The following is an 18,891-nucleotide window of genomic DNA, read 5'->3' on the forward strand; positions in this document are numbered from 1 at the left end:
AATACAACTCGAATCCTTGTTTGAGTACCTGCTATTTTGTTTCTTTGCAGCAACCAGATGAGTCCACGTTCTATGATGCAGTCTTTTAGGGGTCTGCATTATTGAATTGAGAGCCTTTTTAGCGTCAGCGGGTCAGATCCTGGATTTTCCCTGGATGCATTTCTCTCATCCAGGTTAAGCCTTACTTCTTTGGAATTTATTTTGGGACATTTAGCAGATTAATATTTTAGCATTTTTTCTACCTTTTCTCTAGTTTGTTTATTCTTGACAGGAGGTATATATTCATGAGATTTTAGACATTTGAGCAATAGGAGGTTTTAGCATGGAGAAATTCTGAAATCCTTGGCACTGAGAGGGTAAGTACAGTGGTTTAGCCTTTCCCCTGAAGACGATTGACGTTGACAATAGAAGTCTGATACTGATGATCACTCCCTAGCATAATTTCCTTTTTCTTGCACAATTTGCCAGTTGCACGCATGTCCGTTGTTAAGAGTGTTAGGCAGAGCCTCAGAATTTTGGTAAGGATTACTGTTCTCATAAATGGTAGGAGGACCCTGTGCGCTATAAGATGAGGTAATGATCTGATCCAAATTTAAATTCTTGAAGTAGATCAAGGTTGTCTGCATCGTACAACTTGCAGAATGGGACTACATATTTATGTGCCATAAAATTGGCTTGATGCTTTATGGGGCTCTGATATCAGTTGTCTCTTTCTGACTCAGAGATTTTAGGTAGCTCAGAGAAATTTTTTTATGGAGTACTATTTCAGGTGCCTGAGTTTGTACCAAACAATGCTTCATATGATAGCGCTTATGACTGGACAGCACACACTCCCCATTTCTCTTTAGGGCCTAAAGTTGACTTGTTGGCAAAGCCAGTAACAAAATGTGTCTCAATCTGGGGCAGCTTATGCTCTTGATTCAACATTCCCTCTCTTGCCAGCACAAGCCATCTCATACAGGCATTGCTCTGATAACTGAAAGTTAGTCTTGGGAGCCCTGGTTGTCCTACTCACAGCTCTCTTGAACAGTCTGAGGATTGGTTGCGGTCTAATCAGTTGAGACCTGGAACTAAACTCACCCATCCTCCACCTATACCTTTTAGGAACATCTTTCCAAGATCAGCCTCTTTCTCTCCGAGCAACCTCCTCTCCTTATTCTGTTTCTATCTACAATGGGCTGCAATGATTTGAGTTGTTACAGAGGAGGCCTGGAGGATTTGTGAAAGGGACTGCCAGGAGGACTAAAGTGACTGTGAACTGCTCGGATAATTTCACAGTGGGCTTGTGAGGGTATATATGCAGGGAATTCTCAGTTGTTGTTTCTTGAGGTTCTGTACCCTTTTTGAGGGGCTTTCTAGGTCTGTACCCGAAGGCACTACAGGATCTACCTAATAGACCTGCAGCAGAGGTTGGGGGTTTTAAGGATCAGCTGAATGTTTTCTGGTCTCTGGTGACTGATCACTTGATGTTGTGGAGCACCCCTCTCTGGTTGATTACAATGAGAACTTTAAAGAAGTTAGGCTAGCTTGGAAGGAATGTCTCTGTTTTGCACACTGTGCCCCACTTTCCCGATCTTGTTAGTGCACATTTGATTTTTAGAGGATGTTGAGGATTAAAAAGGAAGCAAAAGCAGATGAAAGGTATGGAATAGTAAAATATCTTGCAGATACATTTTTCAACCACAAGTGATAAAGTGGGATGTACCAGTTTGGTGCAGTCTTTTTCCCAGCAGAGAAAGGGGTGACGTCTGCAAAGACAGCGTCTAGCATGTTTTCCCACTCAGTGCGCCAGTGTGCCTTTTCACCTCACTGTTGGGCCTCCACCTCCTTCACCTCAATGCTTTCTGTCCCACTTTGACTATTGCCAGAGCCCAAACCCACTCCAAAAGAGGATTCAGAAGAGGACTGGTTATGAGCAATTTAAAGGTGTAACTCTGGGTGATACAGCAGCTTCTCCAGTATTGGATCTTTCATAGATTCACATGCTTGAATCATCCCCTGTCATTGAAGTGGAAGTCCCACACTCTCTTATAACAAAGCAAGTATATAAGTAGCCTAGGTTAAGGAAGCAATAGGCCATGAATTTGAAAAAAAACACACACTTGTTCCCTAGCCAATCAGGTGATAGCACCCTTTAGAATCTTCCCTACAGGGTTAGTTACCTCATATTTTCTACCACTCCTCGTGTGAAGGAAATTTCTTCTGGTTTCAAGCAGCTTCTATCCGGTCCAATATATATTACTTTCTCTGTCCCATGGGACTTTCTGAACATGTCAGACCATTCAAAAAGGGGATTATTCAGGTCATGTAACACCTGTGGCAAAAAGAGACTTTACATTGATGATCCTCATAAAAAGTGTATTTATTGCTTCTACACTGACCACATCATCGAAGACTGTAAGATATGTCTCACTTCCTTACTGAAGACCCTCAAGGATAGAGAGGGAAGAATTCTATTGATGTACAGACAAACCAAATACCGAAATCTTGGAGAAGGTCACCCGAGAACTATCGCCTGATCACCCTCCAAGATACTGACGCAAAATTGTTTGCGGGCCTTGTACTATCAAAATTGTCAGATTGGGCTAAAGAAAAACAAATATTACCCCCAAACCAAACTGGGTTCATTAAGGGTTTAGGAACTTCCACAAACATACTAATTCTATCAATTCTAATGGATAAAGCACTTTTAGCCAAACAGTCCCTCTATTTTTGTTTTGTTGATTTTAAATCTGCGTTTGATTTCGTAAATAGAAACCTTTTTTGGAAAAAACTAGAAGACCAAGGAATTCCGGCCTCACTACTGAAGCTTATACAGTTATTGGCCTCAGAAAATTGGGTCAGGGTGAGAATCGGTGACGGTAGAACACTATCTAACACAATTCCTACAACCCGAGGACTAAAACAAGGTTGTGTCCTTGCCCCACTACTTTTTAAATTATTTTTAGCTGACCTCACCATTGCATTGAATGAAGTTAATGCACATCCACCGAAGCTAGCAGGAAAGCAAATACCAAATCTGCTGTATGCAGACGATGTTGTACTGGTTAGTCAAACTAAAGTGGGCCTTCAAGGACTAATCAATCGAATATCAATCTATGCAAACGAAAACCAAATGGTAATAAATGAAGCTAAGACAAAAATAATGGTTGTTACAAAGAACAGAAGACAAAAAAATAAAAGCAAATGGATGCTGGACCAAACATAGAGCAGGTTGATTGTTACCGGTATCTCTGTGTTATATTCAATAATAGTGGACATTTTCTCCCGCAAAGAAAAGATATTACTAGGAAATAAATTGCTTGGTGGGTGCATTTAGGATCATTCAAAAAAACTGACAAAACTATCTTATGGCCCTCTATTAAAGATCATATCTGCTAAGTTATTACCAACTTTAACATATGGCTCCGAAGTTTTAAATGGTAAGGATGCGGAGATAATTAACAATGCAGTTGCCAAAATATACAAACTTTTATCCCAACTACCTTACAATGCCTCACAAGCACAGGTGAGGATGGAGTTTGGCATAAACAATCAGCATCACGCTCAAAAAGGTCAAATTTTGAAAGTCTGGAATCGAATAAAGAATGATCTCGACAATCAAATGTCCCGAATATTATGGCAAGAAGTAAAAGACAACCGGAAACTGCAAGCTTGGGTATATCTAAATGAGGCAAAGGAAGAATTCGGAGTAACACCAATTTGGGAAAATGTAATTACCCAGGAAAGTTTAAAAAAAAAACAATAAATAAGCTGACAAATATCTTTCCCTGACAAGACAAGGAGATATTGGTAAGAAGGCATGCATGGCCAACTATAAATGGATTTTAAAAAAAGCAAGTCCAAGAATATCTTGTAACAGCATGGTCACAGCAAAATAAGCTCGTTTTGGACTTTGGCCGGGTTTGTGTCATCTGCCGGAATGGAAGACTAGTGACGACAATACCATGTGTAGGCTATGCAAATGTGGCCAAGAGGAAATATTGCATCTGCTATGTCTTTGTCTTGCATTAGAAGTGGAAAGGAAAATTACCCTGAAGAGACTATTTAATGCTCGTGGAGTAAGGACATGCAGACAAGCATTAATGGCATGCTTAAACCCGAATGACGTATTAATGAATTCTGCTTTTGTAAAACCTCTATCTGTGATTGGTAAAAAACTCGAGGAAAACTTTTATTAATTTGTTTTTTAGATTATGCAATATTAGAATAATTATGTACATGGTGTTTTAAACTTTTTATTTTCTCGTGATATTTTAAAAAGCATTTTTTGTAAGATTTTAATTAATCAAACAAATAAACTTGACTTGACTATTGTGGTTGCAGGGGCTTAAATCTAAAGACCATCCTGTGTCTGAGGTGGAGAGAGATGAATCCCTTACTTCTGCCAATTCACAAAAAAGAGAGATCATTGGAAATGGAGCCTTCTAAACACCAAAAAAAGGTCCTTAAAAATCACATAATGAAACACCTTTGTCATTCCAGGAAATATCTGGAAAAGTCTCACCACAGACCTTCTTCAAAGATTCCTTCTGAGCCTTCTACGTCATCTTAGAAACCTGTTCTCAGCAAAAGGTCTTCTAAATCCCTCCCGTCCAAGACTGGATCTTTTCACGATGAGAAAATTAGGAGATCCACATCTTTTTCTCGGTCAATGACACATCGTCGACGACATCAATACTGACCTCTACATTCACTACAACATGATCGCCTTTGATAATATCGTCTCTGACAACCTCGACTACTATGGTTACCGGTAGACTGTTATCGTCAACGTCTTTTAAGTGTCCACCATCGTTGACGAAGCGCTCTTTTAAGTGCTCGTCATCCACGGCTAAGGATTCTGCACCGTTGACTAAGACATCCATGTCGACGGATATCCCGAAGAGACCAGGGTTGACGGAACATTCGTCGACGACATTACTGTTGTCAACATAGTCAATGACGACGACAACCTCGTCGACGATACTACCATCAGAAAAACTGGTTTTACCTGCGAAAATATTTAAATCCTGGTCGACGACAGAGTTATTGTGAACGGAGACCCAGAATCTGTCTTCCGCAGCACCGTTGGCTCCTCTGGTGCCAGTGTAGCATCTTTCATATTGTGATAAGCTTAAAGCTGATGTACTTCTACCAGTTAACACATCTCCAAGCAGGGTATTGCATTACCCCCCAGCTATACTACTGGAGGAAGAATCTGCTGAAAAGTTTTTGTATAGCGGCTCATAGCCCTTGAGAATTTAATGTAAAATGCCAAGACTTCGATAACGAGGATTGTTATGAAGAGGAATACCGACATTATCCTGAATATATTCCTCAAGAGTGCTCGATACAAATGCTCTTGGATTTGGTAACCAGTCGGCAGGGAATGTTGCAGGACTACTATAAACGGTTTCCAGAACCAGTTTCCTCTACTCCTACTCCTTTACTTCCACCTTCAGCACCGTCAGAACACAAAACGCCGCCTCCTAGACCGTGCACTCTGCAAATTCCAGGAACCCCTCTGTCTATATAACCTCTTGGGGAGCCCCAGATACATGCCCATGATGTGTGCGGGGAACAGGGAGAGCTCAGGGATTTTGCATCCACTAGCAACAAGTGGGATGAGTATTTAATAACTACATCATTTCCTTTGAATGATATTGGAGCTTTCCATAATATCATGGAAAGGGTGCGAAACACTTCCAAATGCCTTTCTCAACCAAACAAACAGACTGCTTTCTGTATGATTTTAAGGAACCAATTAATAAATCGATTAGGGCCATCCTTATTATAGATTTGTTTGGGTAAGAAGGGTTGTGTATAATGAAGAGCCCGGTCACAGTCACAGCTGTTATGCCCAGGTTGGTTAAAAAATACAAGGCACCAGATGACGCCCCTGCATGCCTCATTGGACAACTGAGGCCAGATTCGGTCATAAGCAGCTCAGACACTCTTTAGGAACCCTGCTACCCCTATCACAACACCACCAGAGAGGGAAGGGCGTCAGTTGGACACGGTTGACAAACGTTTCTCCAGCATGGCTGCATTGACCGAGCAGCAAGTTCTCTTGAAATTCTAGTAAGATTTAACAGACAAATGTGGTCGGATATGGCACAGCTCATCAATCTTCTTCCAGATTATAATATATCCGATGCCAGAGAAAATTCTCCTAGAGGGAGAGAGAGCTTCTTCAGAGATGATAGACTGTGCTGTTGATAATGCTTCTACAGGATTGCTGGAGCAGCTGTCCTCTGTAGGCAAGATTGGTTGAAAGGGTCAACTTTTAGACCAGAAGTCGAGAGAAAAATCCTGGACATGACGTATGACAGAGAAGCTTTATTCGGAAAACATTAATTAAGCACTACAATCCATTTTATTTATTGGGCTTTTAAAGAGCGACAGCAACCCAAAAAGGGTTTCCCGGCGCCATTAAGGCGGATTCTGATATTGCAAGGGCCTTAGGAACATTGTAATTTCGAAAACAACCCTTTCAAGGAGCTGGAGGAAAAAGTACTACTCCTTCAGAGGACTCCAGAACTACAGGCAACCATACCAGCCTTATCAAGATCAATATAGGCCACAATATGGGCAACAATACAGGCAGTCAACGGCAGCAGCTTACAAGCAACCGCCCATAGTAAAGAAACACACCAGGGGGTGAGACATCAACAGAAAGCAATGATCTTTCTTTACTTCCGGCTCCCTTCCACAAATGTACACAGTCAGGGAGATGCATTTCGCATTACACCCACCAGTGGGTCCTCGACATCAGACATCAAGGGCATACCCTGGAATTTGTTACCAAACCCACAAACTCGCCTCCAAAGAGGTTGTTTACTCCCCATCTGAAACAACTATTGAAGGAAGTCGCGATCATGTTGCAAAAAGGGGGGGAAAGGGAAGGTTTCAAAGTTTCAATGGGGTACAGGCTTCTATTCCTGTTCCTTCCTGATCAGGAAAAAGTCAGGAGACGGGTGCCCAGTTTTAGGTCTTAGAAAATTAAACAAATACCAGAAAAAACGGTCATTTCGAATGGTCATCTTAAACTTTCTCAACCATGGGGACTACATGACCACTTTGGACCTTCATGACGCATACTTTCATGTCCCAATTTATCGTAGCAACCCGAGGTTTTTTCGTTTTCAGGTAGCTGGCGCACATTTTCAGTTCAAAGTGCTCCCCTTTCGACTACATTCAGCTCCAAGAATATTCACCAACTGCATGGCTCCAGTGGCAGCACGTCTGAGGCTAAACTGAGTTCAGGTTTTTCTGTACTTAGCCAATTGGCTCATAAAAGCTCTGTCATACCATCAAGCCAAAGTGGATACTGCAAAATGCCTGTTATTCAGTTGGATCTGAAACCAAACCTACAGAAATCAACTCTCGAACTGACAACATCATTAATGTTCCTGGGAGCAGTCTTAAACACCCAGTCAGACAAGGCCTTTGTCGCTCCAGAACGGTAGCTCAAAATCAAACAACTGTCCCTAAAGCTCTGCAAAAGAAAGTCCACTTCTGTCCGACTGTGGAAGTCATTCCTAGGAATGTGCTCCTGCATACCTCTAATTCCAAACTGCAGACTTCATATGCGTTCTCTACAGGAGCAGTTAAACAAACAATGGTAGGTTCTGGGTTCATTTGGTAATGTGATTCAAATGACCCCTTTTGCAGTGGTGGATGGTATCAACCAACGTTTCTCCAAGGTATGATGTTTGTCTCAAGCAACAGACCTTGTCATTAACATGGATGCATACCTGGAGGGTGAGGGGGCTCCTTATCAGGAGCAATCAGTCGGTGGCAAATGGACAACTGTCAAGAAAACATTGCACATCAATCTACTAGAATTGAAGGCCATAGCTCTGGCGTTGTACTCGTTCCTTCCCAGAATTGCAGGCTCATCGGTTCTTATCCGGAAGGGCAATACCACCAACACACACTACTTAAACAGGGAGGGACAATATCTGTGGCCCTATCTCATCAGGCACAAACAATTTGAAATTGGGCCTCACGACAAAAGATAACACTGAGCAGAACATGTGCCAGGAGTGTCCAGTGTACTAGCTGACACATTAAGCAGATTGACAACAGATTGCCTTGAGTGAGAGCTCACTTCTACTGTCCTACTGGACATTTCTTTTCGGTGGAGCACGCCGAAGATCGATCTTTTTGCAACACATACAAACCAGAAATGCGATTATATTACGCAAGCTGGCATCCTCAAAGAGGATCGTGGGGAAATATCTTTTTGATCGGATGGTCGAAAATATTTGCGTATCCTGTTCTCCCAATTTCTCTGATATTAAGGTTCTAAAAAAAATCAAGAGGGAACCATGCAGATTAATCCTCATTGCCTCAAAATGGCAAAGGAAGTTCTGGTACACGGAACTTCTCGTCACTGAACAACATCACATTCCTTCTATCCATGAGCAAGGACCAAGCACTGTATCCCAACCTTCATTTGTTGGCCTGGATCCTGATGGCAATGAGCTTGGAGAATTGAATATACCTAAAGAGTGAAGAGACATTCTCTCCAAAGTGCGAGCAGAATCCACAAATAAATCATAACAATTTAAGTGGAAACGTTTCTGTATGTGGTATCAAGAAAAAGAATTGCAACCATTATATGCAACGCCGGTGCAGATTCTGCCTTCTCATTTAGCCAGGACTGGCTATGCAAATTCATCAATAAAGATACACCTGGCAGAAATTTCCCGTTTTAGATCAGGGAGTTTAGTGTTAGTCGGCAAGATTAATTAAACAGTTCCTCAAAGGATTTTTTAGATCTTTTCCACCAGTGAAACAACCTCACCATTCTGGCATTTAAATGTAGCATTGAGTCAGTTAACGAAAAGCTCATCTTAACCTATCCGCAAAACACAACTGACATTCCTGTCATGGAAGACGGCCCTGTTACTTGCACTAACCTCTGCAAGAAGGGTTAGCGAGTTGCAAGCATTCACTATTAGATAACCTTTCATGCAATTCAAAAAGGACAAAGTAATATTAAGGACTTACCCTAAATTTATACCTAAAGTCCCTTTGCAATTTCATCTTAACGAGCCTATTGTTCGGAGAATTTGGTTTCCAAATCCACTCAATGTGGCTGAGAAATCCCTACATACTTTGGATGTTAAGAGGTGTATTAAATTCTATTTCCACAGAACAAAACAATTTCTGAAATCTGAGTAATTGTTCATTGCTTATGGCAATATGAATAAAAGACTTCCAGTCTCTAAATCTTCAATTGCAAGATGGATTGCAACAGCGTTTCAATTTTGCCATAACGCTGCAGGACGGCCATTATCTGCTAGAGTCGAGGCTCGCTCAACAAGAGCTGTTTCTACGTCCGCCGCATTATTCCCTGGGGTTCCAAAACAGCAAATCTGCAGTGTGACCACATGGTCCACCAGGCATACCTTTACCCAGCATTATTGCCTGGATGCTACGGATAAAGCCGATCTAGCAGTGGGACAGGCAGTGTTGCTGCATCTATTTCATTAAGGTGAGCCTCTTTGCATTTATGCTTTTTTCTATCCTGCCATCCTGTATGATTATGCTAATAATGTAATTTATTGATTTTTGCAACAATTTTGATATCTTTGCAATATGAAATAAGTATTGATATGTCTGCTGACTAATCTGGTTCAAGCATGTAAATCTATTAAAGATCCAATACTGGATAAGAAAATAAGTTACTTACCTGTAACTGTAGTTCTCCAGTATTGGTATCTTTCATAGATTCACACGCGGCCCACCCACCTCCCCTAGAGGCTCTCCCTTACTTTTGGGACTATATTTGTTCCCACTTGTGCTTGAAAATCTGAGGGAACTAGCTTCTGTAGGGAAGGTTGTAGAGGGTGCTATCGCCTGATTAGCTGGTGTATAAGTTTGGTCCTTTGTTTTTAAAAAAATGGGTTATAGATACGCTATTAAATTCATGGTCTATTGCGATCTCAGCCTCTGCTACTTATATAATTGTTTTGTTATAATACCATGGGAATCCCACTTCGACTGGGAATGATTCAAGCATGTGAATCTATGAAAGAGACCAATACTGGAGAACCACACTTACAGGTTAGTAACTTATTTCCTTCTGGACAGCTCCAAAATGCCCCAGCCATGTAAGTGCTTTACATCCATCCCTTCATGCTCCTAGAAGGCCTCCAAATTTGTAACTCTGGACAGAGCATAGAAAAAACTTTGGTCACTGTGCCAACAGAAGATGCCTCTGGGTCCTGTGGAAGGAAAGCACCAGCTTCTGGAAGGCCTCAAAGTGCCAACCTGCACAGGTGCTTTCCATCCTTCCCTCCGTGCTCCCAGAGGTCCTCCAAATTTGGAACTCTGGATACACCAGACACAATCCTGGGAGTGCCAACAGACGATGCCTAGCAGAGAATTTCTTTAATAACTCTTCTAAATTAAAATTGAGCTATTAAAAAAAAAAAATTCCAACCCCTCCCACCTCTCCCCAAAAAACAGGTTGTCAGGAAAACCCTGAATGATGGTGAGCATGTGTGATCTCCAATTGCCAGGCCACACATTAATTTATCAGTTGGTTGGCGGCCTCTTTCTTCCTTTTTTCCCCTTTTTCCACCCCTTTTTATTCTATTTTTAGGTCGAGCTGACGTTAGCATTCATGCGAAGCATGAATGCTGTCAGCTCGACAACTATTGTGATCAGTATTTAGGAGAGTGGACACCAAAGTGTTACAAGCTTTTTCAGTCTCGGATTTCACCTCGGGAGCGCGCAGCATTGTCTGCAGTGGCAGTGTCAGTTTCGCTTTTTTATTACTTTCGTTTTTCCCGAGGCTGGCTGAGGCTGGCTTGGAATGAACAGGCTTGCCCCCGCGCATGCGCAGAGTAACTCACAGCCCTTGCTTTTACAGACGCAGGCAGGCAGCCCCCACCCCTCTGCATGCACGCACGCACGCACACACAGGCGAGCGCATGCACACGCAGGCACACACATACAGGCACACAGACACTCGCTCACACACACACACCCCCCTCCCCCACAGTCACACACACGCACGCACACACACATACATACAAAGCCCGCCCGCCCGCACTCGCGCGCGCACATGCTTTTCCCCCGCCCCCCTCCCCCCTCGCCGTTCCCCCGTTCGGCAACGCACTCACCAGCTTCCTTCGTGCGGCGGCTCTCCTCAGCTGCAGGGCCCGGCAGCAGGACTCTTCTTCCCTCCTTCGGCACCGGGGCGCAGGGTAGGCTCCTGCCTGCTCCGGTGCTCCAAACACGGCGGCTCCGTCCAATCGCGGCTCTTCCGTGAGAGGCGGGGTAGGCTCCCGCCCCCCTACTTCCTGTTTCCTGTTGTCGCGCCGGCCTGCCTGACTTCCTGGTCGCAGGCCGGCAGAGTGACGGCGGTGATTGCGGTATGTATTTAGTTAGTTATTTATGCATTTTTATATAGCGCGGACTTTACCCGAAGGCGGTATTTATTTATTTATTTTTTTGGGACGCTGCGTGCTGTCCCGCACCACCTCCTGCTGCATTTCCTGCTAGTCGGCGCCCGTTGCCATTGACAATTCTTTTGCATGTCCTATGTGAAAGCTGCAGTATTTGTCTTTGGTCAGTATTTGACACTTACTGAACACTGTTTTTACGTCAAGAATCCACTTGATAACATTGCACACGTGTTTTGTATTTTAAATCTGCTCCTCGCAAACAGCATGCACGCATTTAAAACTAGTTCTTTATGTTTTTCCTTCTGTATTTCTTGCTCTCGTTTTCTCGCTCCCTCCTACAAACTTAAGTATCGGCCCTTGCACTGAGTTCTTCCTTTCTCCACCTCCCTCTGTGCCCCACCAGGTCATTATTTACCACATTGCAATATACTTTTTCATCGCAGTTTCACAACTTTTTAGCTCTTGCTCCTAATGCAGCTGTCGAGTGACCTTTTGTAGTCAACGTAAAAAACAGATTTCATAACAACTGTTGAAAGGGGCTTAGGCGTCACCCACATACATGTTGGTTGCCTTGAGTAGCAGGACATTGTTGCTTATGGTCTCAAGCCAGTGATCTTGGCTGTGTGCCGGATCTGTTTATGTAAAGTTATGTTAAAGGCAGTAGGCCTGAGATATTTGTGGCCTAGTGGACGTTGGTAAACCACTGTCATTCTGGTTCTGTACAGTAAGCAAAGCAGGTTAAGGTGCAAACTTTTCGATTTTCAAGGGGAGAGGATGTAGCCTTATGGTTAGAGCAATGCAATAGGTCTTGCATTATTAAAGTTTGAGCTAACTGGCATTGTAAATGACAATGCCTTTTATTCATTTGCATTGGTGCGTAAACAAGCACTTTGTACTTCTAGTCCATGCTTATGAGAAGCAAGGCTGGCAGTCTCTTTTACTGCCAGCCTTGCTCATCTTAAGGAAGGACTATATGTTCAAAGTGCGTGTTTATGCACCGATTGCAGGTTTTAAAAACAAATGAATAAAAGGCATTGTCATTTACAATGCCAATAGCTCAAACTTTAATAATGCGAGACCTATTGCATTGTAAATGCTTGTTTCTTTTTCCCCTCCCTCTTCATTTCTCTTTATTTTCCCTTTAGGCAAACATGATAAGCAATTTTTGAGAGCGATCAACAAAAAAAGGGAGTGTATAGTATGTAATGTATAGTGACTATAGCAACTATAAGAGAAAAAAGGAGTGACAAAGCCCATACTGGGATAGTTCAAATAAGCTTAGTTCAATCTTTTTCTTCCCATAATGTCTTTTAGATATTCCTCAGCCTTAATCTTAGACAAAAAAAACCTGTGTAGTGCCTTCGAGTATCACTTTTAACCTTGCCGGGTTCATAAGGTATACTTGGGCACCCTGCTGTTGAAAGGGTGTAATCAGTTGACATAATCTCCATCAGCGTTCAACTGTTGCATGGCCGAAGTCAGGCTTAAAAAAAAAAATGTATGCCGTTGACTTCCTTTAGAGAATTTGGTCTGCCTTGATCGTATACCGTCTCTTTGCAGCTGTAAGTTGAACGGGAAACCGTGTGCCCTCTGGACCTTTGGATCCCAATTCCAGCTGGACTCTGATGGAAAGGCAGCACGGAGCAGCTTAACAATATACCCTTAGGGGTCATCCTCATCAACACCTTCTGGGATCCCAAGCAGCCTTAGATTATTTCTCCGCATTCTGTTTTCCTGCTCCTCCAACTTGGACATCAGGTCAGTTAGGCAAGCCGCATGAGATGTACCTTGATCTTTCACAATGGTCATATCCGTTTCCAAGGACTCCGTCCGGGCTTCAACCACTGAAACTCGATCACCAATATCTGTGCAGATTTTATTTAGTTTCCTGATGCCAGCCTGGAGTTTTTTAGAGGCCCCTTTGGTGGCAAGGCTGTCAGATCTGGCTTCGTCGCAGAATTGTTCCAATATCAAGGCCAGGGAAGGCTCGGCCGGACGACCAATGATTGTATGGAGACTCTTTTCAACCTGGAGATTAGGGGAATCCCCCAAGGGGACTGACCCATGAGAGTCTGAATAGTCTAATTTCAGCTTACTCCGTCTTTTACTCCTAGATTTCTTTATTTGCTGAATAGTTCTAGTTGTTGGATCGCATTCATTATCCTCTTGTTTGCTACTCTCAGGAGAGCTGACCAGGGCATCTTCGTTCTCAGTACCAGACAATGACCCATCAGAGACTGAATTTTTTTTCCCCAGTGACTAAGTCCAGAGTCTGCGGGTCTATATGTCTAGGGCAGACATTCTCTTTGGGGTGATCACTCCCCTCGGCTTCCTTATTCTCCTGGGGGGTGTTTCTACACTGATGGCGATGTCCGGAACGGCCTGGGTACTGTTTAATGCCTCTGCAGTGACTGGGACACAGTTTAACACCTTGGCTGCTAGTGGTTTTCCCATCCTGTGCTGCATATGCAGGATCCCCATTGTTCATGACGAGCTCAGCTCGTCATAAGCACACAACCAGTGTACTGCATGACGAGCTGAGCTCGTCATGAGCAGCGAAGGGGTTAATGCCACAGGGACTAGTGTTAATGCTAACATATTCTCCCCAATCCCCTCATTCCTGGTATTGTCTGAGGCAGGTTGCAAAATTTGTTGTATGACATCCAGCTGCTCGGTCACCTGATTAGCCCTGCTTGGATTAATGAGCCCCCTCCCAGTGGGTGTACTAGAGTCTGTGGAAGTAAGGGGGGGCTTGCTGACAACAGGGATATGTTTGGCAATGGAAGGCAATATCCCAGTCCCTGCCACTGCATTTTTTTATAACACATTTAGTCCTGCTGTCTTCCCCGCATTCTATTTAATATTCCCCCATTCCATTTACCTTTAGGGAGAGAATCAATTTTTTCAGGCAGTCTCTCTGCTGGTCTCTCTACATTCTCTTTCTGTGCCTCCTGGGTTCAAGGCCATTTTCAATTTAATGGTCTTCTGCCCCCGTGTCGTCATATTGCAATTCCTCCAGCGATAGTGTGTTACAAGCGGCACCACAGCTTCCAGACTGTAGCTCCTTCCTGCAGACCGGCTTGAGCCCAGCTACAGCAGCCGTCATTCGTCCTTTGATGATATTGCAAGTGTAGCACTTCAAATGTAGCAAAGCGGTGGCACCTGTCCGCAAGCCCTTGTTACTTAAAGGTAAAATGAAACAGCCGGGCGTTTGAACCTCCAGCTTAGATGCCTGGCATCAGCACGGACTTCAGCCTCAGATCGCGGCGGGGACATTGCAGGTCAGCACATCGATCGCTGACCATCAGAACTCCGGCGTGAGTGTTTTTGTTTGAAGACTAACAAAATTGCCTGTTATAGCTTGTTAAGTTTGGGTTTGTTTAAAAATGAAAAAAAAGTTTTTTCAGCAAAAAAATATACATTTTGTAAAGTTCTCTGGGATCGTATACATGTGTGGGACATTTCATTTGTTAACATTTTAATTGAGACTCCCCTGATGCAGAATTAGGATTACAGGTAAACCACTTTATCCTAGTATTTTGAAATGCTATTTGAACTTCTTTTTGGGAGGTGTCTTTTGGGCCAGATTTTTGATCCACTGCTCGCCTACTTTAAGAGCGTTTATTTTAGAAGAAAATGTCTGCTTTGAAATGCAAATAGTTTGACAGGAGTTTTTAAGTTCAAGGACCAGGCAGCAGCGCTTTATGGCGCAGAAATATGGGGGCCCAATGTCGGGAACACTTTTACGAATAGTGAAAACAATTTCTATAGAAGCCTTTTGAGGTTACCTAACGTACTCCATTATTACCTTTAATGTTAGATCCAAACATGAAGCGCACAGACCATTATGCAATCCTACAGCCACTATCCTTCTGGGCGAGACTCTGGAGTACACCAGAGCTCTTAGATTACAGAGATGGACTCCGTGAAATAATAAGACTGGACTTGCACAGTTTTAATGCTTGGTTGAAACGTGTGCGCACGTGGTTATGTAGAATTGGGCTGTCACTTTTTTTGGGAAGAGCCCCTAAGTCTGTCACAGATCTCAAAAAAATTGGTGAAAACAAACTTTTGGTCCTATATAACAAGTAACTTGTCTAATGCCCACACTGGGGGATCAATGATAACCAGTTTTTTGGCTTTCAAAGATGTTCCGTACTTTGAGGACTTCTTAGATGAGGTCCGTCCAGCCTTGGCCAAAAGCCTCTACATGAAATTTAGGCACGGAATGCTGAAAACCAACATAACTTTAGCAAGGTGGTCTAGATTAAATGGATCAAACTGACCAAATACTAGCAAGTTTTGTTCGTGGTGTCAGAATTGCACCAAAGAAGACGAACAACATATCCTATTTTTCTGTACAGCATACGAAAGGGCAAGGAAACAATGGATTAAGCCATTGTGTAATGCCGTAGGAGTGCGTTCATATAAGGAAGCCCATAGGATTATAAAAACGGACACTAGACAAGTGATTGTCTTTGGTGTCAGTAGATTCTTATTACCAATAAGTTTTGTTCATAAGAAAAGGCGCTTGGACTTATAGCGATCAGTAATGTGTTCTGGCATTCTGTACTCGTATCTGTGGTGTTTTTTATTATAATTAACTAAACAGCTGTCACAATCATGAACCCCATTGAAATTTTTAACATTGGAATCGTTGAAAGTACTTTCATATAATGCATATGTCTTTTATTATTGCCTTTTTAACTAAATTATGGATTTTATGTTACCATTTCCTCAAACTGCACCCTCTATCTATAAAATCTTCCTTTCTTCTATTTACAAATGTGGTATGTATTGTTGTTTTTTAATGTATCTTTTAAGGCTTAAATGCGCCGAAATAAAGATTAATAAAATAAATAAAAAATTGTTTGACAATACACAGTAGTTGAGTCAGCAGTCATGAGACTCTTAGAAATGAAATTGTTAGAGGACTTCACTAGAAAAGTGGTAAAGAAGGCAGAGGAGGCTTTTAGTAGGTTTTTGAAAGAGCCAGAAAACAAGCTTAGCGGTCTTGCGTATAACCTATGCAAGAAATGTTGAGTGGGGTTAAGGGAAAGGTAGTTGCCACAAGGTAAAAACCAGAGTCTTATGATAGACTAATATTCAATATCTTAAATGGTGTAATCAGTTTTTTGTAAAATGAATATGAGACTGGGACCTGAAGAATGAGAGGGGGAGCTGCCCATTATGGTTAAGTCACTGGAGGGGAATGTTGGAGAATGAATAGCCAGCGGTGGGAGTATAGCCAGAAACTAAAGTCACCAGTAATAATAATCTATTTAGTAGAAGTAGACCTAGAAGTCGAAAAGTTATGCAAAAGCTCTGGGCAAGGATCAGTAGCAAAATATAAATTGGGATGAAAATAAAAGGCAAAAAAGATTTTAGCAACAGGTATTTAGCAAAAGGTATTAGAAGAGAATGATGGGGCGAGATAGAGTAAAAGAGGGACTCCCCTGTACTGGCTTTATAGTCTGAATGTGTTTTGAGTAAAAACTCCTGACAATGTGTGCAAAAGTGGAAATGTTGAAGGAGTTAACATTGTTTATGAGATCATGAATAAAATAGCTGTGTAGAATTCTGGAAAGTGCATTTTGTATGACGCGCTTTAGTCGCCAATGAAGAGCTTAGGGTATATAATGTGATCAAAAGCGGTGACCTTTAGCAATGAGAAGATCCAATATGGTGAGGGATACATCAACATTTACATGTGTTTGTTTTATATTTTTTGTATGTATCTTGCCCTTGTTTGCTAAAAAAAGAAAGGGATTCTTCTGATTGCACTGTGTTGTCAGTGTCACACAAATTCTATTTCAAATCTTTAGTAAAGTTCATTGGTATTGCGACTCTTGCCTGTTGTAAATCTTGCCTAGTTTGGTCTACAAATGGAAATGCTTTGAAGTACCAATCAATTTGAGGGTCACACATTCGTACTTGCAGGCATGTCATTTGTCCGACAGGTGGCTAATATGAAAGAAAGGTTGCTCTTGAAAGGATAAGTTTTGAATTTGATTTAATAATATAATAATGTAAACACTTTTTGTGATGTTTGAATCTTCTTTTGTTACATGCCTTTATCTGATTTTGTTTCCATATTTAGGATAAATTTGATGGATTTGTTCCTGCTCATTTTCTTGGTTGGTATATTAAGGTGTGTATTTTTATTTGCTTACTTTTTCTTTAATAATGGAACCTTTTTGTTGCTATTGCTACAGATGCTGTGTCCTATGCCCAGCATGGCTGACCTCTTAGCTCTTGGATAGGATCAGATATTGATTTTTAAAGTGCGGTGTTGCTACCATGCCTGCATGACCCTTTCCTTCCTCTGCATATGTCTTAGTTTCATGTTACCTCAACACTGATTTCTTTATCTGGGCTATAGTGCCCTATTTATTTCATGGTTTATTTTCTGTTTTTATTGCCAAGTACCATTTGAAGGCAGCCAAAGTAATTGTTCAACTTTCTATTTGTTTCTCTTTGTGAATGCTTGATTTGATGCATGTTCCCACAACCTTGCTTGATCCTGGGCATAATCTGTAACTGAAAACCTACCATGCTGGTGTTGTGGAGATATGCTTTATAAACTGTGTTAAACATTCATTCAACCTATCATGTTTCTGCTGTAGTAGCTTGAGTATTTTCAGTAGATATTTGGTACCATTTCACAGAGTTGCAGATGTAGATAAGTGAGACCTTATAAAAAGCTCAGCTTGTGGTCAGGGATAATCTCTCATCCTTATTGGATGGTGAGTCCCCTCCCGAAATTCAGAGCTTGTCTCTTACATGCCCCTGGGCCTATTGATGTGAATAGGAAAAATCTACTAATTAATATTCCTCCAAGTAACACTCTTATTCCTGTCATTTTTGTATTGAGACGAGGCCACTATAGTTTGAAAGCTGGTTATGGGCGACCAGGGTTGATCATCCTATAGCTGTGTGCCACGTGAACATAAAATTAGCCATCTTTAGTATGTGTTGAGAGATCTCTTGCCTGTAAGCTTAGCTTACCAGCGGTTTTGGAGATTAGGCTGGAACGACCATGTTGTTCAAGAGTTCTTAAAATAATGAGGTTAACACATGTTCTTAAGCTGCAAAGGTGTGATTTAAAAGTAATCACTTCTGACCACAAATTAACAGCTCAATTTTAAATTCTAGCCAAATTTAAGAGTAGGTGTCTTTTTAGCAAAAAAGACTTTAGGGCAGCCAGACAGCACAGATGTATAGGTCATTTAGGCATTGCGTTCTTTCTCATTCCTGCCACTGAATGATCTCATTCACTCCTCCCCTTTCATGAAATGAGAAGCAAAATGTTAGATATTGCTGTTACCCACAAAGCTAAAACTGTGATTTGGGTATTTTGTGCGCTTCTTCGTGCTTGTGGTATGGCCAGTGTTTATCATTTTCTTGATCTAGTCTCAGCATTTTCTATGGAAAATATTGCCTTATGCTAATCTAATTCTAGAACCTATTTCAGTACTTTTAT

The 18,891-nt window shown here is 41.9% G+C and overlaps 1 protein-coding gene across 1 annotated transcript in view; it reads left to right on the top strand.

The window, feature by feature from the left end:
* PTDSS2 (phosphatidylserine synthase 2) overlaps positions 1-18,891 on the top strand; it is a 313,173-nt gene that overhangs the window by 107,265 nt on the left and 187,017 nt on the right. Inside the window, exon 6 of the mRNA XM_086957848.1 lies at positions 17,509-17,559. Within this exon, the coding sequence (XP_086813974.1) occupies positions 17,509-17,559 (51 nt within the window). The remainder of the gene's footprint in view (positions 1-17,508; positions 17,560-18,891) is intronic.

This window comes from Lissotriton vulgaris, chromosome 2_1 (assembly GCF_964263255.1).
Source record: "Lissotriton vulgaris chromosome 2_1, aLisVul1.2, whole genome shotgun sequence".
NCBI lineage: Eukaryota > Metazoa > Chordata > Amphibia > Caudata > Salamandridae > Lissotriton > Lissotriton vulgaris.